This window comes from Neoarius graeffei, chromosome 12 (assembly GCF_027579695.1).
Source record: "Neoarius graeffei isolate fNeoGra1 chromosome 12, fNeoGra1.pri, whole genome shotgun sequence".
NCBI classification, from domain to species: Eukaryota; Metazoa; Chordata; class Actinopteri; order Siluriformes; family Ariidae; genus Neoarius; species Neoarius graeffei.
In genome coordinates, this window is record NC_083580.1 from 64,104,203 (window position 1) to 64,129,424 (window position 25,222).

The 25,222-nt window shown below is 40.2% G+C and overlaps 1 protein-coding gene across 2 annotated transcripts in view; it reads left to right on the forward strand.

The window, feature by feature from the left end:
- The window catches only part of nf2b (NF2, moesin-ezrin-radixin like (MERLIN) tumor suppressor b), a 49,427-nt gene that overhangs the window by 6,992 nt on the left and 17,213 nt on the right, over positions 1–25,222 (forward strand). For both annotated transcript variants that reach the window (XM_060936214.1, XM_060936213.1), the window contains 10 exons: positions 8,833–8,939; positions 17,557–17,682; positions 17,867–17,989; positions 18,094–18,177; positions 19,352–19,420; positions 20,249–20,331; positions 23,432–23,507; positions 23,594–23,731; positions 23,949–24,023; positions 24,877–24,990. In XM_060936214.1, the coding sequence (XP_060792197.1) occupies positions 8,850–8,939; positions 17,557–17,682; positions 17,867–17,989; positions 18,094–18,177; positions 19,352–19,420; positions 20,249–20,331; positions 23,432–23,507; positions 23,594–23,731; positions 23,949–24,023; positions 24,877–24,990 (978 nt within the window). In that variant the 5' untranslated portion in view covers positions 8,833–8,849. The remainder of the gene's footprint in view (positions 1–8,832; positions 8,940–17,556; positions 17,683–17,866; positions 17,990–18,093; positions 18,178–19,351; positions 19,421–20,248; positions 20,332–23,431; positions 23,508–23,593; positions 23,732–23,948; positions 24,024–24,876; positions 24,991–25,222) is intronic.

Here is a 25,222-nt window from a genome sequence, read left to right on the forward strand (position 1 = left end):
TTTCCTCCCTTGAGTGGCTTTGCCAGGCCTTTACTGATGCTTGTCTGTTAGTCTTTTTTTGTCTTCAGTCAGTGGAAAAACATGCTCAATTAGGATAACCAACTTGGCCACATTTACATTTCTTTGCATTAAGAAGCTCTTGGGATGCTTTCATGGTATGTTTTGTGGCACTATCCATCTGTACTGTGAAGCGCCATCTTATCAGTTTTGCAGCATTTGACTGAATCTGAGCAGAAAGTATCACTCTGTGTAATTCATAATTTATACTGCTTTTTAGATCAGCAGTCACATTATCAATAAATACAAGTGACCCGGTTCCACTGGCAGCCATACATGCCCATGTCCACCATGTTTGGCGGATGATGTGGTATGTTTTCGATCACGAGCCCTTCCTTTCCTTCTCCATACTGCTCTCTTCCCATTATTCAGGTACAAATTAATCTTGGTTTCATCTTTCCAAAGAATTTTGTTCCAGAACTGGGCAGGCTTTCCTGTAAAGTCTAATCTGGCCTTTCTGTTCATAATGGTTACCAGTGGTTTGCATCTTAAAGGGGAACTGAAGTCATTTTTAGGCCCAATCCCAATTCTAATTTCTACCCCTCCCCCTTCCCCTCCGCCTTCCCCTTGGCCCTTCCCCTTGAAACTGAGCTACAAGGGATAGGGCTTGAAATTCAACCCTTACGTATTGGGATAGCCCTTCAACGATCGCATACATCATCGCGTACCTCCGTCAGCGTTTACGTTAGCAAAACGCGACCAAATGCGTCATTGGCTGCGACCAGCCGCTACAGTCAGAGCCAGAGGCAGAAATCTCTGCTGGCAGGGTGTGATTTGTTAACTAACACCACTGAATGGAATATCTTTGGCGCTTCGTGCACCACATCCGACAGAATGAGGTGTCAGAACACTCATGTAAACAATAAAAGCGAGAATAACAGAACAAAACGTACGCAGTAAAGCAACCGAAAACAATACTCACTCCCAAAGCTTTTTAGCAGCAGCTTGGATTTCAGAAATCGCTGCTCATTCTCAGCTCGAAAGCGAATCAAGCGGCGTGTTTCCTCTGGATAACAACTTAAAACACGTAAATAATGGAGAAAATACATTTATGACAATCTTTCGCCGCGGGAACCGCCATCTTTCTGAAATCCGCATGAAATCTCGCTGAAATCCGCATGGCATTGTGGGAAGTCACTCAAACCCCTTCGTTCGGAGTCTGCTCCAGGAAAATCTCCGTTTGGAGGGGTACAGAAGCCCTCCCCCTTCCCCTACCCCTCCGCATTAACTGGGATTGGGATACCCCTACCCCTTCACGTGAACGCGCAAAATGGAGGGGAAGGGCTAAGGGGTTGGTCCAAGGGGTGAAATGGGATTCGGCCTTAAACTTGCTTTATTTCTTAATTAACGTGTTCATAGGCGCCAACTTCATGTCAACATTGGGGGGTCAGAATTATGTTCTTGCACCGTGACGTCATGACATCGGCAGTGTATGTAGTTGAATATCAAAGACTCAGTTGTAAGTCATTGTCATTCATTACTATTCACCATTGCAAGTGGGAAGCGCCCATTTTAACGATAACTTATTATGATGCATTAAAAAAATCTCACGACTTTAAACATTGTATGAAACACAATTTATTCAATAAACAAATTTAGTTTCATGCAATTTTCTTTGAGATGAATTCGGCAGGCAACTGTACATGAATGTAGTTTCTGTTAAGAGTTAATGGATATGACAAAGTTAATTTTAATCTTACTTACAAACTTTAACAACACATCTCTTTCATGGCCACGGAAATTAACAAGTAGGCAGTGAGAAAATCATATTCATGAACATGAGAAAATCATATTCACCCTAATAGCCCATCAGCCCTAAAACTTCGCAAAAACATCACTCCTTCTGTCACAAGCGCTGAACTCATTGGTAATTTTTTTCAAATCAATGTGGTCTGTATGTTCCTTGTGTGTGTAAAGAACAGCCAAGTAATTCAGTCTCGGAGCAGTCATGGTGCTCCGCAGGTAGGTCTTAAGTCTGCGCAAAGCACTAAAGGACGTGTAAATTTTGCGTAGTGCAACTTGTCAATCACTCACTGCCAACCATTGGAATATTGCAAGCGGAAAAGGGGGCGGGTCATGTCCGATCATAACATTTTAGGTGACGTTTCTATAGATTACTTATTTTGCATTCAAAGCTAGGCTATTATTTGTTTAGGTGGTTTCAATCGTCAGTTAACATGAGTTCATCTGTACTGTTTGCTACTTTTTTATTATTGGGGTGTTTTTGCCCCCCCAACTTTATCTTTGGGGGGTCAAAAAGGTCCGTGCCCCCCGCAGATGGCGCCAGTGAACGTGTTATTGTGTTTTTGGTTTTTTAACCTTATATTGTGACTCGTATTGACATATATATTATATTACACTTATCAGCCTTTTTGGTTTTTAGCCATGTTGAATGTAGTTCATATGGTCCACGGCAGGCGTCACTTATCCACGAGACTTCAAACGTGAAGTGTCAGCGCTGCCATTTTGAAAACTGTTTACAGAGCGGCCAGATCGCCATGTCTTTCCAATTTAGGTTAATTTTGAGATTTGCCAGCTTCATCAGTGATGGATTGTCAGTCCTGCACGCTGTGGCGCGTGCACCTGAAGGCATGCCTCGGGCTGCGCGTGCGCCGAGTGGACTCCAGCATGAGCGCCGTGAACAAGGCGCACCTGAGCTCAATTAAGGAACTCTGTGTTTGCCTATTTCAGGACGGTGCTGATGCATTTGCATCGCGAAGTATTACGATACGCATGTATGCATTACCGAGCCTTTCTACCTGTTGTCTTGAGTTCCTGTTTCACGATCCTTGTGCCTGTTTCTTGTTCTTGTCCTCACTTAGCCTTTGATGTACTGTTTGCGCCTCGACTGACCCTTTTGCCTGTATTCTCGTTTTTGATCTAGCCTGCAGTTTTGGATTGTTTGCTTGTGTATACAGTGCCATGAGAAAGTTTGGGCACCCTTGACAAATCCCAGTATTTTTCATTCATATATAATTGGGTGTTTGATTCTACAACTTAGTCTTGACATATGAAATAAATAAAAGACACAGACATATTTCAGCATTGAAGAGAAGTTTATTGGGCTAACAGAAAAAGTGCAATATGCAGCAAAACAAAAATAGGCCCGTGCATAAATTTGGGCACCCTAACAGAAACATTCCATCAATATTTAGTGGAGCCTCCTTTTGCAAAAATTACAGCCTCTAGACGCTTTCTATAGCCACCAATGAGTGTATGGATCTTGGACGAAGGCATCTTGGCCCACTCCTCCTTGCAAAACATCTCTAATTCCTTGAGGTTTGAAGGTCTACGAGCATGGACAGCTTGCTTCAATTCATCCCACAGATTTTCAATGATATTCAAATCTGGGGACTGGGATGGCCATTCCAAGACATTGTACTTGTTCCTCTGCATGTATGCCCGAGTGGATTTTGAGCAATGTTTCGGGTCATTGTCTTGTTGAAACATCCATCCCCGGCGCAACTTCAACTTTGTTACAGACTCTAGCACATTATCCTCAAGAATCTGCTGGTATTGAGTGGAATCCATGCGACCGTCAACTTTAACAAGGTTCCCAGTACCAGTACTCGCCACACAGCCCCACAGCATGATGGAACCTCCACCAAATTTCACTGTGGGTAGCAGATGTTTCTCTTGGAATTCTGTGTTCTTTTTACGCCATGTGTATTGCCTCTTGTTGTGACCAAATAACTCGATTTTTGTTTCGTCAGTCCACAAGATCTTATTCCAAAAGGATACTGGCTTGTCCAAATGTGCTTTTGCATAGTTCAAGCGACTCAATTTGTGGCGACTGCGAAGAAAGGGCTTCTTCCTCATCACTCTCCCGTACAGTCTTTCCTCATGCAAATTGCGCTGTATTGTTGCCCTATGCACAGTGACCCCATCTGCAGCTAGATCCCTTTGCAAGTCTCTGGTGGTGGTCTGTGGGTTGTTTTTAACAATTCTCAGCATCCTTCGTCTTTGCCTCCCTGAAATTTTTCTTGGCCTACCACTTCTGGCCTTGACAAGGACTGTGCCTGTGGCTTTCCATTTTCTTACAATGTTCCTCACGGTAGACACTGACAGCTGAAATCTTTTGGAAAGTTTTTTGTAGCCTTCCCCTAGTCCATACTGCTCTATAATCTTCGTTTTGAGGTCATGAGAAAGTTGTTTTGAGGCCCCCATCTTGCAGCTCTTCAGAGGACAGTCAAAGAGAAAGAGAACTGGCATTTGGCCACCTTAAATAGCCTTTGTCATGATTGGATGCACCTGCCTATTAAGTTCAAGGCTTAATGAGCTCACTTAACCAACTTGATGTTTTCAATTACTCTGTGATGATTAGTTACAGGTTTTCAAAGCAACAAAATGTCAAGGGTTCCCATACTTTTGCACAGCCTATTTTTCACATTTGATTTAATTTCATACAAAGGAATACACCAATAATTAAAATCAGTGTCTGCAAAACAACCCAGCACTTGGCTCTGATGGGCAAAGGAAGGACATGCCACTAGGGTGTTTTTCTGTGGAGACAGAGTCAATTATTGTACAACCTCAGACGGGGTGCCCAAACTTTCTCATGGCACTGTATATTGTTTCACTGTATATATATTTTGCACTTTATTAAACTGTACATCTGCGTCCCTCGCGTACATGACAGATGATTCCATACGACTTTGAACCAACGTGGAGTAGAGAAGAGTTGGAAAGACGACAGGATAAGGACTAGTCCGACACGCGGGTATTTACGTCAGTGGGTCTGTCTCAGAAACTGGGTACTGTGGGGGTACCCCACTAAATATACTCAGTCAATAAACTATATGGTTTTGAATGGTGATGTTGGTTTTAATTTGAAATAAAATGATGAAAGAAATAATACAGATAAAACTAAATCTTTGATGCGAATACTCTATTCAGAATTTGTCAAATTCTGCAAATTTGTGGAAAAATGGCGGCTTGATCTGGGACATGATAAATGGTTGACTACATCGCATTCCCTTAAAAAGGTTGTACTCCACTGAAAAGTCTACAGTTATCACTAATTGTATTTTAAGTTGTAACTTTATACGTCTAAGGATCGGTGCACTCACAGAATAATCATAACTAATAAAACATCATGCAAAATATTTGATCATCGTTGTAACTCCATTTTCCGCAGACCCAAACCAATACGATCGTGTTTTGATCTAAACGGAAAGCCTCAGGGTCAAGGTCACTACCTCACCAAAAGAAGTAACTTAAAATCACTACGCCATATAAAAATTTAGTTATAAATCTGCGATTTTGTTTTTTAAAACAAAAGCTGAAAGTTAGGTATAGAATATGTTTCTTACAGAATGTGTTACAATGGTAGCTGGTCTTGTATGAATTTCTGAGCTATAAAATGAGTTGTGGTCTATTTTTTACCGTAGCATGTTATTTGTGTGCGGGGAAGGACACACATTAACAATTTGCATATGTAGAATGGAATTTTCCACTCCAACAGTTAGAAGTTGATCGTGCTTCCATTTGCGGTCTTTCTGTTACACGAGTGATCTGTTCGGATGTTATCACTGAAAAGGTGAGTTTTGACAGTTTTTTATTTTGTTTTAGTCTTGCAGTATAAGGCAATAGCATGTTTCTTTTTCATCTTGCGTTCATATTTCGTAGTGTTTGCATATTTTTGGTCAATATTTTGCAACCATGGTCAATTTAGATCGAACTTTTGATAGAATCTACAGCCAGTCATTTTGCCCCGCCCCCGCCTCGCACTCCGTCCGGTGCAGTAGTGATGTCCCGTTGCTCGCGCGCCACAGCAGAGACCCGCGTGACCTTCAGCCAGTACAATTGCTGCTCTTTTACCACCGCCATTATTCTCATCTTTCCGGTGTGTTCTTGATTTTTCCATTGTGTCCTATTTCGCCGTATCATATTCATATTTAAGTGAATAATCAATTCAGTCATCATAACTTGGCATTTTTAACTCAAGCAATCAAAAAGAGGAAATTTATTCAATATTTTCACTCATCTGTGAAGGAAGGGCTTTAATTCTTCATGATGTAGTTATTTTATATGTAAATCAATTTTACAAAAGTATTTCAATTGTAATCAAAATTTTCCTCAGTGGAGGCCAGATAAAGCAAGATACTATCTTTATTTTTCTTAAACATGACAAAAGAAACGTTGAGTGTTCGGTAAATGCAAAAAAAAAAGTAAAATTAGAAAATTTATTTTTTGACCCTAATGTCCCAAATGAGAGACCAGTTTCTGAGACGGACCCCGTTACTGTCGCACGATTAAAACGTGCCAGATCAGGTGGCTGGTGGGTTTTCAAAATAATAAATACATGCATGTATTTTTGTGATAAATGCATATACTGGGCGCATTTCCCACATAATCCTCATTAAGGTTTTGGACAGCACTACAAAATAGTGTCCCCGCTATATAGTGCCCTGTATAGTGAGTAGGGAGCGATTTTGGACACAGGGTAAACTTCTGGCTTGATTACGTCAGCATTCGGAAGAGGGCACGTGCATCTTTTGACAACGTTGGCAGATGTGGTCACTTTGATTACCGCTATACGTTTTATTTCCGTCCTACGATGTCTCGCACAGGTCTCAGCGAATCTCGTTTCCGGCCATTGCTTTGACATATGGACTGATATATTACAGAGCATATTTCAAACACTCATAACTTGCTATAGCAGTGACAAAATAGCTGTCAGAAATGCATTCCTACATTTTATAAAATTAGATAAATAGAATTGTGATGATAAATTTGCCTGCAGTTCCTCTTTAAGCTAAACCCTTTGTATTTACATTCATGAAGGCAGTGATTGGCCTCTATCCTGAAGTGTGTTCTCAGCTTGGTTAGATGCTGTAAAGGAGTTTTTCTTCACCAAGGAAAGAATTTTACAATCATCCACTGTAGGTGTGTTCCATGGTCTTCCAGGCCTTTTGGTGTTGCAGAGCTCAACAGTGTATTCATTCTTTTTAAAAATGTACCAGATTGTTGATTTAGCTACTCCTAAAGTTTCTGCTCTCTATCGCTGATGGGTCCGTTGTTGTTGTCCGTCTATTGATTGCCTTTTTTGGGGTGGCATGATGGTGTAGGCACTGTCGCCTCACAGCAAGAAGGTTCTGGGTTCGAGACCAGTTGCCGACAGGGGCCTTTCTGTGTGGAGTTTACATGTTCTCGTGTCCGCGTGGGTTTCCTCCGGGTGCTCCGGTTTCCCCCACAGTCCAAAGACATGCAGGCTAGGCTAATTGGTGGCTCTAAATTGACCGTAGGTGTGAATGGTTGTTTGTCTCTGTGTGTCAGCCCTGCGATGACCTGGTGACTTGTCCAGGGTGTACCCTGCCTCTCGTCCATAGTCAGCTGGGATAGGCTCCAGCTTGCCTGCATAGGATAAGCGGTTGCAGATGATGGATGGATGGCCTCTTTCACTTGCATCAATCCGCCCCCCTTTAGACTGCAGATTGAAAGTTTCTATGAACTCCAGATCTTTTATCTCCTTAATGTGTCATGAAATAATGAGGAAATGGGCCACACCTGGCTGTGAAAGCACTTGTGTCCAATTACTTTTGAGTCTGTGAAAATGGAGTGATTAGGCCAAATAAAAAAAAAATAGTGTGCTTCCGGTAACCCGACCGACCGAGAATTTCGGCGGCGAAATTGCCGACCGTAAAGTTTTTATTACAAATTTCCCTCGATATTTTAGTGTAAGCGGCATTAGTTTGTCATAATTGTTTGTTTCAACGCATTCAAGTTGTGAAAGAAACGATAAAAAGTAAAATGTTTCACCACTTCTATCAGCCCTCCTGCATAAGCATGGAAGCGCGCTTGTATACTGAAGGAGGAAGGGAAAACTGAGCGGAGCCGCCATTTTGAATCCTCATTCAAGGCTGTAATGCAAATTGCTTCCTCTTCAGTATACAAGTGCACTTCCATGGCAGGGAAAAACACTACATTTTGCTGCCTATGTAGTCCCCTATTTATACAAATAGGAGTCATTCAGGATTCAGCCATGTTTTTGCTCGGTGTTTTTGCTCGACCCAAGTTCTACAGTAGGCTAGGCTAGACCGTCTGCTTTTAATGGAAGTAGCCTAGCCTAGGACGTTATTTTCACGTTATTTCTTGATAAGGTGTTTTCATGTTATTACATGAAAATATCATGAAATAACGTGATAATTTCGTATCATGAAATTACGTGATATGTTATTACATGATAAATATATTGTAAAAACGTGATAACTTTATTAACAATATCTTTTCACGTAATTACTTGATTCTAAGCCAATTTTTTTGAGTGTGGCAGCAATACGCTTCCGTAGATCATAACTCGAACTCTCGCGATATTTTTTTTTTTTTTTTATTCGTTTAAAGATTTAAAACACTTTTATTTTATTATGATGTGTGGTATAAAGGATTCTGTGCCAAAATACTATTTTGTAAGATGTTTACTTGTGTTAATTTTTTCGAACAAAATAAAAAAATTAAGAAAAAAACTTTTTCCTACCTACCGACCTTATTTTAGTATTTCATGTTACCGGAAACGCACTATCTTTTTTTTTTTTTTTTTGGCCTTATATAAAAAATGGCTATAGTTCCTAAACAGTTAATGCAATTTTTTTTTTGGTTAAACACCTTGAATTAAAGCTGAAAGTCTTGATTGCTAAATTTCAAATCCATTGTGGTGGCGTACAGAGGCATATTGTGTCACAACTGTCACTGCCCAAATACTTATGGACCTGAATGTATTGTGCATTGTTAGCTGTTTATTCTAGGAATTGCTCATTGATTTCTTTCTACTTTTAGACCTTTAAAAGCTCAAGATGTCAATTCTGGGACTTAAAAAGAAACAACCGAAGACTTTTAAAGTCAAAGTCATCACCATGGATGCAGAGATGGAGTTCAGCTGTGAGGTAATTCAGGTTGCATTTAGGGATGAAACAGTCCCTCTTTTCCTTTTTTTTAAATTTTCAATACAATATGATTATCATGGCCTTGAGTGTTGATCACATGACAACGAGGAGCTAATTATAGGTTTATATAAAATACAAGAAGAAGAAGCATTTATTTGTCACATGTACACTCAAGCACAGTGAAATTTGTCCTCTGTATTTAACCCATCTGAAGCAGTGAACACACACATACATACACAAGTGAGCAATGAGCACGCACACATACCCAGAGCAGTGAGCAGCTATGCTACAGCACCTGGGGAGCAGTTGGGGGTTAAGTGCCTTGCTCAAGGGCACTTCAGCCTGAGGCTGCCCCATGTTAACCTAACCACATGTCTTTGGACTGTGGAGGAAACCCACACAGACACGGGGAGAACACGCAAACTCCACATAGTAAAGCCCCTGTCAGCTGCTGAGCTCGAACCCAGAACCTTCTTGCTGCGAGGCAGCAGTGCTAACCACTACACCACTGTGCCACTCATGACAACCCCATTGCCAAAAAAGTTGGGAAGCTGTATAAAACGTAATTTAAAAATAGAATATGATGATGATCAGAGTTCTATGAATAGAATTTGCAAATCATAGAAACCTATATTTCGTATATAATTTTTTTAACTAGTACAAAGACAACAAACACAACCAATGTTGAAATTAACAAATTTTGTTTTTTTGAAAACTCATTTTGAATTTAGTGCCAGCAGTACATTTTCAAAAAAATTTGGGACGGGACAACAAAAGACTCAAAAGTTATGTAATATAGACCCCTTCGCATGTTTGTAAACAAACCGACCGTTACCAGGATGCGCGCGCAGCCTGGACTCAGAAACAATGGCGCTGCCCATAGATCGGCATTATGAGCTGTCAGATTATGCAAAACAATTGTCGTTACAAGATCGAGAATGCTACATAAATAAGTTAACTCTAACAAGTGGACATCGCCTACTGGATCCGTATTTAATTAAAGAGTGGACGGACGATGTTAGTAAGTTCCCTGGTATACAATGGCCAGATATATACTCGTACCTTACTGACAAGACTTCAGTGTACACCCACGAAAAACTTCGTGCCTACAAGTCTTTAGACGCATATGATTGTTATGATGGCACAAAATCTGGACTGCTTGAGTCAAGCGAGACCTCTCCTACAAACAAAATTGCATGCAAAGCTAAGTTAACATGCTAACAATATTCATTACATTGTGTAACTATGACCCAGCTAATCAGACAAACGTTACCAAAGTATTTTGCTACATCAATAAACGAAGACTAGAAAGAATAAAAAAGAAAAAGATTTAATAAATAGCCTGATCTTACCTGTGATGAAGTGGCCGCTGCAAACCCGCGCATTTTTGATAGTGCTTTCATCCCAGTCTACACTGGGTCTACACTACGCTTGTAGCCATAGACGTCGGCGATTTTTTTGGAATGGGTGAGATCCTGCTGGAATTCTGTACATTTTAACCCCATCACTGCTACGATTCTGACACCCGACAACACAACAACTACGCATTTCTTCCAAATATTTCTTCTCGTCTCTACCGTCGCTGAGTCTTTTTTGGGTCCAGGCTGCGAGCTCAATTTCCTCTTGCGTATGAATGACGTTTACTGCGAAGGGGTCTATGTACTGGGACGCTAGTTGTCAGACACGGTCCCAGAAGATGAGGTGGAAAAAAGTGTTCTTTTATTTAATAAAAACATGTTGGGAAAAGTGACAAGTGTAGGGCTGTGCGAGGTGTGATGGGTGTCCAGGAGCTCTTTCATCACGGGCTGGAGCTGTATGGAGAACCCGGTGAGTGTGCTGCTGAGCCGGAGCACGCACTTCCTCTTCTCCTTGTCATCAGCGAGCTGACCTGCAAGCAGATGAAATGAGGGTATCGGCATCGTAGTTACACCTAAGCTCTACTGACCTGTGAGGTTGGCTGTATCGTCTTGTACTCCCCTGATTACTCCAGGAAGGTGAAGAGAGACCCCACTTAAACTGCTCCGGCTGGGGCTGTCTGATTGGCTCCACCTCACAGCCATGTGTCACTCTGCTGTCCAAAACATGAGTAGTGAATGAGGGCTGTCTTTTCAGCATCTGTGGAGCGGATAGCGATGCTCTCATTTCGTGAGGCATCGCCATGATGTTTAAAAAAAATAAATAAAACCCGATTGTGTTAATTGGCAACAGGTCAGTAACATGATTGGGTATAAAAAAGCATCCCAGAGAGGCTGAGTCAATTTAAGAATAATGTTCCTCAATGTAAAATGTGAAGATCATATCATCCACAGTACATAATATCATTAAAAGAGTTGGAGAACCCGGAGAGATCACTGTACGCAAGGGACAAGGCTGAAAACCAACACTGGATGCTCATGATCTTCAGGATCTCGGACAACCCTGCATTAAAAATGGACACGATCAGATTCTGTAATGGAAATTGCTGCATGTGCTCAAGAACACTTTGAAAACCATCGTCTGTGAAACACCATTCGTCACTTTGTCCACAAATGCAGGTTAAACCAGATATAAACAATATCTAGAAACACTGCCACCTTCTCTGGACCTGAGCTCTTTTACGATGGACTGAGGTGAAGTGGAAAATTGTCCCGAGGTCTGACGAATCAAAAGTAGAAATTCTTTTTAGAAATCATGGGCACTACGTCCTCTAGGCTAAAGATGAGCGGGACTATCTTGCTTGTTATTAGTGCACAGTTCAAATGCCAGCATCTATGATGGTTTGAGGGGCATTAGTACACATGACATGGGTATTTTGCATATCTGGGAAGGCATCATTAATGCTAAATGATGTATACAGGTTTTGGAGCAACATCCTGCTATCTAAGCGACATCATCTTTTTCAGGGAAGGCCTTTGTTATTTCAGCAAGACCATACCAAATTGCTTTCTGCACATATTAAAACTGCATAGCTCCATAGTAAGAGTCTGGGTGCTAAACTGGCCTGCCTGCAGTCCAGACCGGTCTCCCATTTAAAACATTTGGCGTATTACGGAGCGCAAAATACGACAAAGGAAACCCCGAACTGTTGAGCAACTGAAATTGTACGTCAGACAAGAATGGGACAATATTTCTCTTTCAAGACTACAGCAATTGGTCTCCTCAGTTCCTAAACGTTTACAGAGTGTTGTTAAAAGTAGACATGATGCAACACAGTGTCAACTTTTCCCAACTTTTTTTTTTAAACGTATTGCTGACACCAAATAAAAAAAGCATATATTTTTCAGAAAGCAATACGATTTCTCAGCTTCAATATTTGATTTGTTGTCTTTGTACCATTTTTCAGTTAAATGTAGGGTTTCCATGATTTTGCAAATCATCACATTTTGGTTTTATTTACATTTTATGCAGTGTCTTAACTTTTTTGGAATTGGGGTTTGACTATAGAGACAGGATAGGTCTTCCAGACATGTGTTAAGTAATGTTGCTGGAAGATATCATCTGTAGTAATTCTAAGTGATTTTGGTATAAATCACAGAGATACGAGTTTTGGTGGGTTTTTTTTCCTTTTTTCAAAATCTGCTGTATATGACTTTCATCTACAGTGGTGCTTGAAAGTTTGTGAACCCTTGAGAATTTTCTATATTTCTGCATAAATATGACCTAAAACAACATCAGAGTTTCACACAAGTCCGACAAAATATTATACTTGGTCATTTATTTATTGAGGAAAATGATCCAATATTACATATGTGAGTGGCAAAAGTATGTGATCCTTTGCTTTCAGTATCTGGTGTGACCCCCTTGTGCAGCAATAACTGCAACTAAACGTTTCCGGTAACTGTTGATCAGTCCGGCACGCCGGCTTGGAGGAATTTTAGCCCATTCCTCCATACAGAACAGCTTCAACTCTGGGATGTTAGTGGGTTTCCTCACATGAACTGCTCGCTTCAGGTCCTTCCACAACATTTCGATTGGATTAAGGTCAGGACTTTGACTTGGCCATTCCAAAACATTAACTTTTATTCTTCTTTAACTATTCTTTGGTAGAACGACTTGTGTGCTTAGGGTCGTTGTCTTGCTGCATGACCCACCTTCTCTTGAGATTCAGTTCATGGACAGATGTCCTGACATTTTCCATTAGAATTTGCTGGTATAATTCAGAATTCATTGCTCCATCAATGATGGCAAGCCATCCTGGCCCAGATGCAACAAAACAGGCTCAAAGCATGGTACTACTACCACCACCATGTTTCACAGATGGGATAAGGTTCTTATGCTGGAATGCAGTGTTTTTCTTCAAACATAACACGTCTCATTTAAACCAAAAAGTTCTATTTTGGTCTCATCTGTCCACAAAACATTTTTCCAGTAGCCTTCTGGCTTGTCCACGTGATCTTTAGCAAGCTGCAGACGAGCAGCAATGTTCTTTTTGGAGAGCAGTGGCTTTCTCCTTGCTACCCTGCCATGCACACCATTGCTGTTCAGTGTTCTCCTGATGGTGGACTCATTAACATTAGCCAATGTAAGAGAGGCCTTCAGTTGCTTAGAAGTTACCCTGGGGTCCTTTGTGACCTCACCGACTATTACACGCCTTGTTCTTGGAGTGATCTTTGTTGGTCGACCACTCCTGGGGAGGGTAACAATGGTCTTGAATTTCCTTCATTTGTACACAATCTGTCTGACTGTGGATTGGTGGAGTCTGAACTCTTTAGAGATGGTTTTGTCACCTTTTCCAGCCTGATGGGCATCAACAATGCTCAGAAAGGTCCTCAGAAATCTCCTTTGTTCGTGCCATGATACACTTCCACAAACATGTGGTGTGAAGATCAGACTTTGATAGATCCCTGTTCTTTAAATAAAACAGGATGCCCACTCTCACCTGATTGTCATCCCATTGATTGAAAACACCTGACTCTAATTTCACCTTCAAATTAACGGCTAATCCTAGAGGTTCACATTAGGCTTGGCACGGTTATGGGAAAAAAACCGAACCGTACGATACGCCTGTTGCAGTGCAATACGCGTATAAACCGCGGTACCCCTATTTAAGACGTTCGCCAAAAAAAAAAAAGCCGAATGCCCGTATGAAACCACGTGGTTCTCTTTCGCGCGAACAGGGGTGATAGCGTTCCGGCACCGCGCCGGATTTCTGGCGTACTGCGGCGCCGGAAAAAAAAAAAATCTAGTTCGCCCATTATCCTGTGTCATTCTGAGATGCGCAGATAGACAGTAAAGGGAATTCGGAATTCCCTTTACTGTCTATCTGCGCATCTCAGAATGACACAGGATAATGACTGTCTATCTGCGCATCTCAGAATGACACAGGATAATGGGCGAACTAGTTTTTTTTTTTTTTTTTTCCGGCGCCGCGGTACGCCGGAAATCCGGCACGGCGCCGGAACGCTATCACCCCTGCGCGAAAGAATTGAAGTGACAGCGGAGTGTGGATGGCAAGTGCAAAAATGGCAAGTGGGAGTGGAGAAGGCAGGTCGTCGTACATAGAGGATGCCCCCGCGGCATTCAAATCAGGTGTGTGGGAACATTTTGGTTTTCCCATTACATGCGATGACGCCGGCAAAAAATCAATTCACAAAAACGTCACAATATGCAAGCTTTGTAAAGTACGAATGCCGTACACTCGTGGGAATACTTTAACACACACATCTGTTCAAAAGTAAGCTTTAAGAACTCATTTTTATTTCTTCCAATTATGAAAACTTTGTATGTGACAAAAGACACCTGGTTCCTCTAGATGCCACAACATGGCAGCAAACACTCCTGACACTTTGTATAAATACTGTAGTAAATAAAAAAGCTGTTGAAATCATCCATGTCTTCCCTCTTGCTGTTTCAAAATACTACCTGGCTTTTCATCAGAGATTGTTCATAAAATGTGCTTATGTCAACTCAAACTCAGTTTGTGCATGATTATTTCATTGTAACTATAATTTTAACCTCTCTTAAATGCTGTATCCTAAACTATGTTTACTTAAGGTAAATAGTAAGCTATATGCCCAAATACAGAGTACTTAAGATTTAAAAAAAAAAAAACCGCAATACGTACCGAACCGCGACTTTTGTGAACCGTGCCACCCCTAGTTCACATACTTTCGCCACTCACAGATATGTAATATTGGATCATTTTCCTCAATAAATAAATGACCAAGTATAATAATTTTGTCTCATTTGTTTAACTGGGTTCTCTTTATCTACTTGTAGGACTTGTGTGAAAATCTGATGTTTTAGGTCATATGTATGCAGAAATGTATAGAAAATTCTAAAGGGTTCACAAACTTTTTTTTCAAGCACCACTGTAATTTGACTTTTATTATTGTAAGCATTTGTTATAGGGGTTGTAGCCATGGAAGTTGCACGAGTGTTAATAGATTATGCCTGTAACATGTATGTTAGCTTTACTTGTGGCAGAAACTCTGAAAAATTACCTAAAACTCCCGGAAGCATCTGTTCCATCATGAGAGCTGTTAAACATCACCTACCTTTTTCATTGTTCTGCCTTTTCAGCTCGGCCTGTACTTTGTTCCCTTTTGTTTTGGTTGGAGATGTTTCAAAAGGCTAATTCCAGAAGTATCTTTTTATAATATTGAAGAAACAAAAAAAAGCAAATCTCCCCCCCCCCCCCCCCCCCCCCAGACTTAAGATGGGATTTATGTGTATTACCATGGGGTGGTTTCTGTTGGTCACTTCATAGAAGGTAAAATACAGCATTATCTTTCTGGAGAGTGTTTTTAAAATTTATTCAACAATGTAGTTAAATGCTTTTTGGAATACATTTAATCCAAACCTTAGTAGCTTAGCAATAAGTTTAGTCATAATGTCAGTGTGAACCAGATATGTTCCGTCCATGGAAATTTCAAAATAAGATTTAGATGGCTCGATTTGAAGAGGCAAAATAATACTGCACACTTTTATGTAATGGCTTTAAATATTTGAATTATGTTCATAAATCTGTGCTGAGAAGGCATACCATCCCAATCTTTCCTTTAAAGAGGTCTTCATGATTTAATATATTTAAATAACATTGGCTGGCTTTTTTTCCGTGGTATATCCGATATATTCCATTCAGCTAGCATGATTGAACGAGTCTTCATTCAATATCCTGCTAGCTGAATGGAATATATCTGATATACCACGAAACAAAGCCTATTATTATTATTATTATTATTATTATTATACATACATACATACATACATACATACATACAGTCCTTTCGGGTGTTCAACATGTCTTTCTTTTTCAAAGTTCTCTCAAACTCTTCCGTATTTCAGAAAGCAAACCTGGCGGCCATGTTTGTTAGATTAGATAAAACTTTATTGATCCCTTTGGGAGGGTTCCCTCAGGGAAATTAAGATTCCAGCAGCATCATTACAGATAAACAGAGAAAAGAAGTAGAGGAAAGCTTCTAGATAAATTAAAATAAATTATTTACATATACAAATATAAAAAGAATAAGATATGGGGAAGAGAGGAAGGAGGGAGGGGGGGGAAGAGATATTGCAGGTATTGCTTATTGTTAGGCTAGGCTACTGCTCCTTCCTGTCCTCTGTCCTCCTGTTACCCCTCCTCCCCCCCAGAGAGGAGTTGTACAGTCTGATGGTGTGAGGGACAAAGGGGTTTTTGAGTCTGTTCGTCCTGAACTTGGGAAGGAGCATTCTGTCACTGAACAGGCTCCTCTGGTTGCTTATGACGGTGTGCAGAGGGTGACTGGCATCGTCCATGATGTTCAATAGTTTGTCCATAGACCTCTTCTCTGCCACCGTCACCAGAGAGTCCAGCTTCATCCCGACCACAGAGCCGGCCCACCTGAGCAGTTTGTCCAGCCTAGATGTGTCCTTCTTGGATGTGCTGCACCCCCAGCACACCACGGTGTAAAACAGGACACTGGCGACCACAGACTGATAGAACATCCACAGGAGTTTCCTGCAGATGTTAAAGGACCGCAGCCTCCTAAGGAAGTATAGCCTGCTCTGTCCCTTCCTGTATAAGTGTTTTGGTGTTGCAAGTCCAGTCCAGCTTGCTGTCCAGCTACAGCCCGAGGTACTTGTAGGAATCCACAGCCTCCACCTCGACTCCCTTGATCAGAACTGGTCGTGACCTTGGTCTGGACCTCCCAAAGTCAATGACCAGCTCCCTGGTCTTCGAGGTGTTGAGCTGCAGATGGTTCCTGTTGCACCACACAGCAAAGTCCCTCACCAGGCTCCTATACTCCTCCTCTGTCGTCACTGATACACCCAACGATGGCCGTGTCATCGGCAAACTTCTGAATGTGGCACAGCTCTGAGTTGTAGCAGAAGTCAATTGTTTACAAATTGTCACAATCGTTCACTAGCGCAGAAGTTTTACGTCTCCAATGTGTGACGTCATGTTGTCTTGACAACCATGCGATATCATAAACCATATTCAACGCTCATTCTCCACTGGGAAGAGTGACGTAATATACATAGGATAAGCGATATGCTAACAATATTGTATGCTATCAAACCAAGTGAACGAAACCCGCTAGAAGGGAATAGAACACGTTTTTTATTCCATTGAAAAACTGTCCTGTATGCATAATAATATATCATATTGGATTCTGGTAATTGTGATGCTTGATTATTGTATTATCATCATTACTAGGTAAAATGGAAAGGGAAGGACTTGTTTGATCTGGTTTGCCGAACTATTGGACTGAGGGAAACCTGGTTCTTTGGTCTCCGGTACACTGTAAAAGATACGTACGCTTGGCTTAAGCCCGACAAACGGGTAAGTGAAGTGATTTGGTTTCTCTGTTTAAATGATTCTGCTCAGTTTAATAGCGCAGGCTCTTTTTTTTTTTTTTTGCGCGCATGCACACATTCAGCATGGATTCTGAAGTTCAAAATTCTTAATTTTGGTTAAAAAAAAATTACATTTACACAACATTCTCCTCACTGTTTTTAATACCCAGGTTTTGGATAAAGATGTCCCAACAGATTCTCCGATAACGTTTCACTTTCTTGCTAAATTCTTTCCTGAAAAAGTCGAGGAGGAACTTGTTCAGGAAATCACACAGCACCTTTTCTTCTTACAAGTGAGTCAGAGTTTAAGTCGTTATAATGCTGCTGTAATTTTTATGTTCACATTGTTGGTATAAATCCCACAATAATGTTGGACAATTTGCTATATCTTACCAAGGTAAAGAAACAAATACTGGATGAGGAGATATTTTGCTCTCCAGAGGCCTCAGTCCTTCTGGCGTCATATGCTGTTCAAGCCAAGGTCAGACTTTATAATATATTATTAAAAATAGTTATGCTGTTATTTATGCTTAATGTCACAATGTCATGCCATCAGGCTCACTGTGTGTTTTTCAAAAGAGTTTCATCATTTTGAGCTGTGTAAAATTTCTAATTTCTAATGTGAACCAAATGTATCACATGCAAAGAAAAGCATTTAGGGTTACCATAGAGAAAGGAGAGAAAATTGTGGGGGGGGGGTTTTATACTTAAAAGTTGGATGTTTATAATTAATTTTTTCCACATCTGACCAGTCATTAATCTGTTTCAAACTTTGCAACACTGTTATTCTTCTGTTTATCACATCACTAAGTAGGTTGTCTACTAGGGTGCATCAGTTGCCCTCACTTTCATAAAATCTGATGCATTTTTGTTTGGGTGTTCCTTTTCACCAATAAAGACATCCTGTAAAATGTTTTGACCATATTCAAAAGTCTAATGGTGGCACCATGAGGTTCATTTTTTTGCCAAAAAACGCTTATTTTATGTTTTCGCGTAAGGTTTGAATCACAATGTTGGACTCCGTTTATTGATTTCTTGTGACCCAGAGATCATGTTAAGAACCTTTGCAAGGGATTGAGAAGCATTAATGTGATTCATAATACATTTGTATTGTTTAAAAGTAGTTGAACAATGATTCAATGAACAGCTAAAACTCAAACGGTGCTTGATAATATATTTAGAATATGTACTAAAAATGTGTATCTAAGATATTTGGTACACTCTATAAGGTGCCATAATGTTTCATGAAAAGTGATCGAAATTTTGTCATAAAAGTCATAAAATAGCAGCTTTTTCCATAACTTTGAGCTCCTGGTGCCACCAATTAAACTTTTGAATTTTGTCAAAATATTTCACCCAGTGTGTTTTCTTACCAAAAGGAACATAAAAACAAAAATGCATCATGATCGGAGGAACTTTTCATTTTTAGGGGGCAACTGATGCACCCTATTGTCTACCTCCTTTTGATTGGATGGAAATTTCCTGTGGATTGGTATACTGTACTAGAGTTTGCACTTGTCTAGTTAAAGTTCATATAAAAAAAATTATTTATTTAGCTCAAGGTATCAGTTTAATTACTAACAGATCTTCAGGCTGTGTGTAAATATTGCTACTGTACACTTTTTTTTATTTATTTTATTTTATTTTAAACACAGTATGGGGATTACGACCCAAACTTCCATAAGCCAGGATTCCTGGCCCAAGATGAACTCTTACCTAAAAGGGTAAGTATTGACTCCCAAGCATTTCGAACGGATTTGCGCAAGAATGAGCAAGTTTACATTTGCTTTGTTTGTTTTATGTAACTTTTTTTTTTTTAATAAAATTGTGACCTTCATGTAAGGAATGAAACAATAAAGATGCATGATGCAATAAGAAAATAATGAATGCTGCTTTAAAAATCGCTCCAAATTGTTTTATTCCTCTTATACCACAACAGTTTTGCCAGCAATGCATCATACTTTTTATTTGATTATAGTTACATTTAATGTTTTAAGAAGAAGAAATCACTCCCTCACTTACCGTTGAGTTTAAAAAATTATTTATTTATTTTTTAAATATATGCAACTTGTTACCAAGAAATACAAAGTGTAACATTCCTGTTCTTAAAATTTCTGTGCTGTAAAACCTAAAACTTCAAGTTAAGAGGTAAAAAAAAGAAAAAAAAGAAAATCTTTACCCTGATGGCTAAAAAGTGCTGGAACTAGAGACTCCTTCCAAAATGTAAAATAAATCTCCTTACAGAAAACATCACCATATCACTGATTATAATCTATGCTGTTCTTTGTTAAATAACACATTTTTAATCTGTTCATTGTTAGACGTGGATTATATGGAGTGTCCAGTACACAAGTCCCTCTGAATGAGCTGTTACTATAGAAATGATATGTTAGAATGAGCACATTAATATAAACGTGTGGTTTGCTGGTGGAGATGCTGTAAGAGCTGCTGTTGGAAACATGAATCAACGCCTGTGAAATCAGAATGAAGAATTAATAGTGCAGGGCTATAAACCCAATTTCAGTGTTTTTTTTCTGTATGTGACTATCCAGGTCCTGATGCAGTATCAGATGACACCAGAGATGTGGGAAGAGAAAATCACAGCTTGGTATGCTGAGCACAGAAATATAGCAAGGTAAAACACCATACGCTTATTGTTATGTTTTCATAGATTACAATTAACATTAAAGACCTCACGATTGCAATTTGTGGATGTTTCTGCACATTTTTAATGAAGCAAGAACTAGTGATCACTGCTTCATTATTCAGTGTAATCAGTGGTTTGGAAAAGACATAAATGTTCAGGGTTGACACACTCATTATACACTCCCTGGCCACTTTTAATAGGAACTTGTTCTTGATTCTAAGATTCCTGTTCTTGGCTGAAGGAGTGGAACCTTCTGCTGTTGCATGCTGAGATGCTTTTCTGCTCACCACAGTTGTAAAGAATGATTGGGTTACTATGGCCCTGTCCACACGGCAACGGATTCAGGTGAATCTGATAAAATTGTTTATTGTTTCGGCCTGGCGTCCACACAGCACCGGCGTTTTGGGTGCCCCAAAACGAAATCTTTTGAGAACGGGTTCCAGAGTGGAAAAATCTGGCAACGGACCTGTTGCGAAGTCGTCTGGATGAGTAGAACAGATTTGTTTACGATGACGTCACAACCACATGTGCTTCACGCCGGGTAGAAGTGTAACGAACTCGATGCGAATTGTCAACAAATCCTATAACTTGGTTCATGAAACGCGCTTACAAAATATTTTCACTGTGAATATTTATTGTGTAATGGTGCAAAGTGAGAGAGAGAGAATAGCCCTTAGGGCAGAGTCAATCCCGCCAGCAAAAATAGGGAAAAAAAGGAGCGATCTCACCTCTTCAGATGTTGGTTTAAGTCCTACAATACATTCCTCAAAAAGGGCGTAGAAGAACAAATTAATCCATCAACGTGTAGCATTCAATTTATTCCGGACTATTAAAGACGCCGCCTTCCACGTAGAATCATACGTCATCCTCGCCGCCATATTGGATGGGGCAAAGCGGAGAATAAAGATGCCTCATTCATGTGCTGCGTTTAACTGTACCGACAGGTTTGCCGTCCAAACGAGATCACATGGGATTACCTTTCACAGGTGAGACTGGAAAAATACTTTTCATTGTATTTGGTCATTATAACGTAATTTTACGAACAGATTTTTCTGACTGTGGCTAATATGAAGTCTCGCGCATAGTAGTTTATGCGCATGCGTCCTTACTTCTATTGTTCTGATGTCTCCGATGGGACCGTCTTACAGCGCACCTAGAGGTGTGGCATGTGTATTGCATCATTTTCAGCAAGCGTTGCGTTGCCATATGTACCTGATATTTTACTGATCCGTTGCCCATGTGGACGCAATTTTTTTTTTTTTTAAATCTTGTTGTCGTGTGGATGTAGCCTATATCCTTCCTGGCAGATTGAACTAATCTATGCAGAGTTTCCCAAAAGCATTGCAGCATGAAGATCATCGTTAAATGGTAGAGCGAGCAGCACAATGAACACACTCCTAGTTAAGAGGCTCTTAGCATTAAGAGGCTTTTGGGAAACCCACCACTGGCCATTTTCCTCTGACCTCCCTCATCAACAAGGCGTTTCCACCCACAAAACTGTCGCTCACTCAATGTTTTTTGTTTTTTTGCACCATTCTGTCTAAACTTTAGAGACGTGTGTGTGTGTGTGTGTGTGTGTGTGTGTGTGTGTGTGTGTGTGTGTGTGTGTGTGTGTAAAAACCCCAGGAGTTCTGCAGTTTCTGAAATATTCAGACGAGCAGTCCATCTGGCACAAACATCCATGCCACAGTGAAAGTCACACTTTTGAGATCACAGTTTTTCCCATTCTGATGTTTGAAGTGAACATTAACTGAAGCTCTTGATTTGTATCTGCATGATTTTATGCATTGTGCTGCTGTCAAGGGATCGGCTGATTTTTAGATAACTGCATAAAACAGCAGGTGGATGGGTGTTCTTAATAAAGTGGCCGGTGAGTGTATTTGATAGATTTCAGTTTTTGGTTATGGTGATAAGAAAATGCAGTGTGGGTGGGTTTTTATTTGTTTGTTGGCTGAATCCCAGATATCCCTTTACATTCCATAAGGAATAATAATTTATTATTATTATTATTATTATTTAGGGGGCGGCACGGTGGTATAGTGGTTAGCGCTGTCACCTCACAGTAAGAAGGTCCTGGGTTCGAGCCCCGGGGCCGGCGAGGGCCTTTCTGTGCGGAGTTTGCATGTTCTCCCCGTGTCCGTGTGGGTTTCCTCCGGGTGCTCCGGTTTCCCCCACAGTCCAAAGGCATGCAGGTTAGGTTAACTGGTGACTCTAAATTGACCGTGAGTGTGAATGGTTGTCTGTGTCTATGTGTCAGCCCTGTGATGACCTGGCGACTTGTCCAGGGTGTACCCCGCCTTTCGCCCATAGTCAGCTGGGATAGGCTCCAGCTTGCCTGCGACCCTGTAGAAGGATAAAGCGGCTAGAGATAATGAGATGAGATGAGATTATTATTTAGCTTGAACTGCTAGTAGTGCATTGTGACAGCCAGTACATGTGAAAAACAAAATTTTATGAAACTGTACCTATTAAATATTATTACATTAACATATTAGTATTATCACAGTTATTAGTATTAATTAACCATATTGCATATTAGTAAACCATAATGTTCTGAAGGGGTGGCACGGTGGTGTAGTGGTTAGCGCTGTCGCCTCACAGCAAGAAGGTCCGGGTTCGAGCCCCGTGGCCGGCGAGGGCCTTTCTGTGCGGCGTTTGCATGTTCTCCCCGTGTCCGCGTGGGTTTCCTCCGGGTGCTCCGGTTTCCCCCACAGTCCAAAGACATGCAGGTTAGGTTAACTGGTGACTCTAATTTGACCGTAGGTGTGAATGTGAGTGTGAATGGTTGTCTGTGTCTATGTGTCAGCCCTGTGATGACCTGGCGACTTGTCCAGGGTGTACCCCGCCTTTCGCTCGTAGTCAGCTGGGATAGGCTCGAGCTTGCCTGCGACCCTGTAGAACAGGATAAAGCGGCTAGAGATGAGATGAGATAATGTTCTGAAGAAAATTTTTTTAATTTTTTATTTATTTTTTTAAAAGAGCAGGCCTCGTGGCCTTCTAATTAACTTTTTGCACTCAACATGAAGCCAAGGGACGGCAAAGTAGTTGGAAAGCATGTCTGTCTTATACTAATCATATATTCTTTCAGGGATGAAGCTGAGATGGAGTATCTAAAAATAGCACAGGATCTCGACATGTATGGCGTGAGCTATTTTTCAATCACAGTAAGTCATCGTCTTGTCTCACGTTTCATAGGTGTTTCGAATATATCTGGAATAAACAAAAGGATAACTTGTGACTTTTTTTTAAGCAAAACAAGAGAGACAAGGAGCTCCTGCTTGGTGTCGATGCACAGGGACTTCATATCTACAGCCCCAATAGCAAACTGAATCCCCTGAAGTCCTTCCCCTGGAGCGAGATCCGCAATATCTCCTACAGTGAGAAAGAGGTATCAGATTGAACCAGTTCCACAAAAACATACCGAACCACACCTCTACATGGTTTAGTGATTTAGTACCAGAGCACAGCAGTTTGAGTATTATAATTGAGAGAGTGGCCTGGTAGAACAGGAATGGCTTTCAACAGCACAGTGCTATGTCCTGATGGTGTGTCCTTGTATTTCCAGATGTAACTCCTAAAATCTTGTGTTTGTGTTGTACAAACAGTTTACTATTAAGCCATTGGACAAAAAGAAGGATGTCTTTAAATTTTATTCTTCACAACTCAGAGTGAATAAGTTGGTAAGTTTATCTGTTCTGGATAAATTTTGTTTATTCCCATGTTTTAGTACATTTTATAATACACTGAATGCTGTGTTAAGAAATTATATTATTCTATCCACATTCACTAGACATGAGCAATCGCGCGCTCTGATTGGCTACTCTGCTACTAAGCTATCAGCTCATATACCGTGAGTAGAGAAAAACAAAATGGCAGAGCGTGTTGCTGAACCAACTGAGGACGAAATAAAAAACTCTGTTCGAAAACAAAACCCCAAAAAATACAAAAAAAGCAATAAAATATGGAAAGAAAGTATTTGATGGTAAGAATATATCTTCTTTTTTTTTAAGAATTATCATAGCATTTTTCACAAATTGCTACTGTCATTTTGTCAGTTTGTTTACATTCTTTTATCTTTTAAGCATTAAAATTTGTTCAATTTTTTTTTAAAAAGACTCATTGAGAAGCTCAAAGTTTGAAAATTGCATCACTGAAATGTCCAAGGAAGAATTAAATAAATGTCTAAAGCTATTCTATACTTCAGCACAACAGCAAGACGGAACTTTCTACAAAAAAAACAACACTAAAGTCAATTTGTGCAGCAATTGATAGGTTTTTAAGAAGTCTGCCTAAGCGGAAATGATTTTGTCAGACGTTTTGTGTAAAGTATTTATCAAATTTGCAAAAAATAAAAACGCTCTTTCTCTAAATCCAGTAAATGTGGATAGAATAAAACAATTCCACTCAATCTCGTTGTACGTGATTTATAGCCAACTCGGTGCTATGTGCCTCGTCAGCTATCAGCTCATGTACGACTCAATTTCATGGAATAACTGTTAATTATATTGAATGTTTCTTATTTGCATTTCTAAGATCTTACAGCTGTGTATTGGGAACCATGACCTCTTCATGAGGCGGAGGAAGGTAGACTCCATTGAAGTGCAGCAGATGAAGGCTCAGGCCAAAGAAGAAAAGGCTAGGAAAAAGGTCTGCTTCTTGTAATTCATTGTAACGTCTTAAAGGAGAACTGAAGGCAAATTTTTTTTTTTTTTATGATCAAAATTCTATTTATCTCATTTTATTAAATATAGGAATGCATTTTTCATAGCTATTGTGTCACTGCTATAGCAAGTTGAGTGTTTGAAATATATGTAATATATCAGTCCATATGTCAAAGCAATGGCAGTTAACGAGATTTGTTGAGACCTGTGCGAGACAT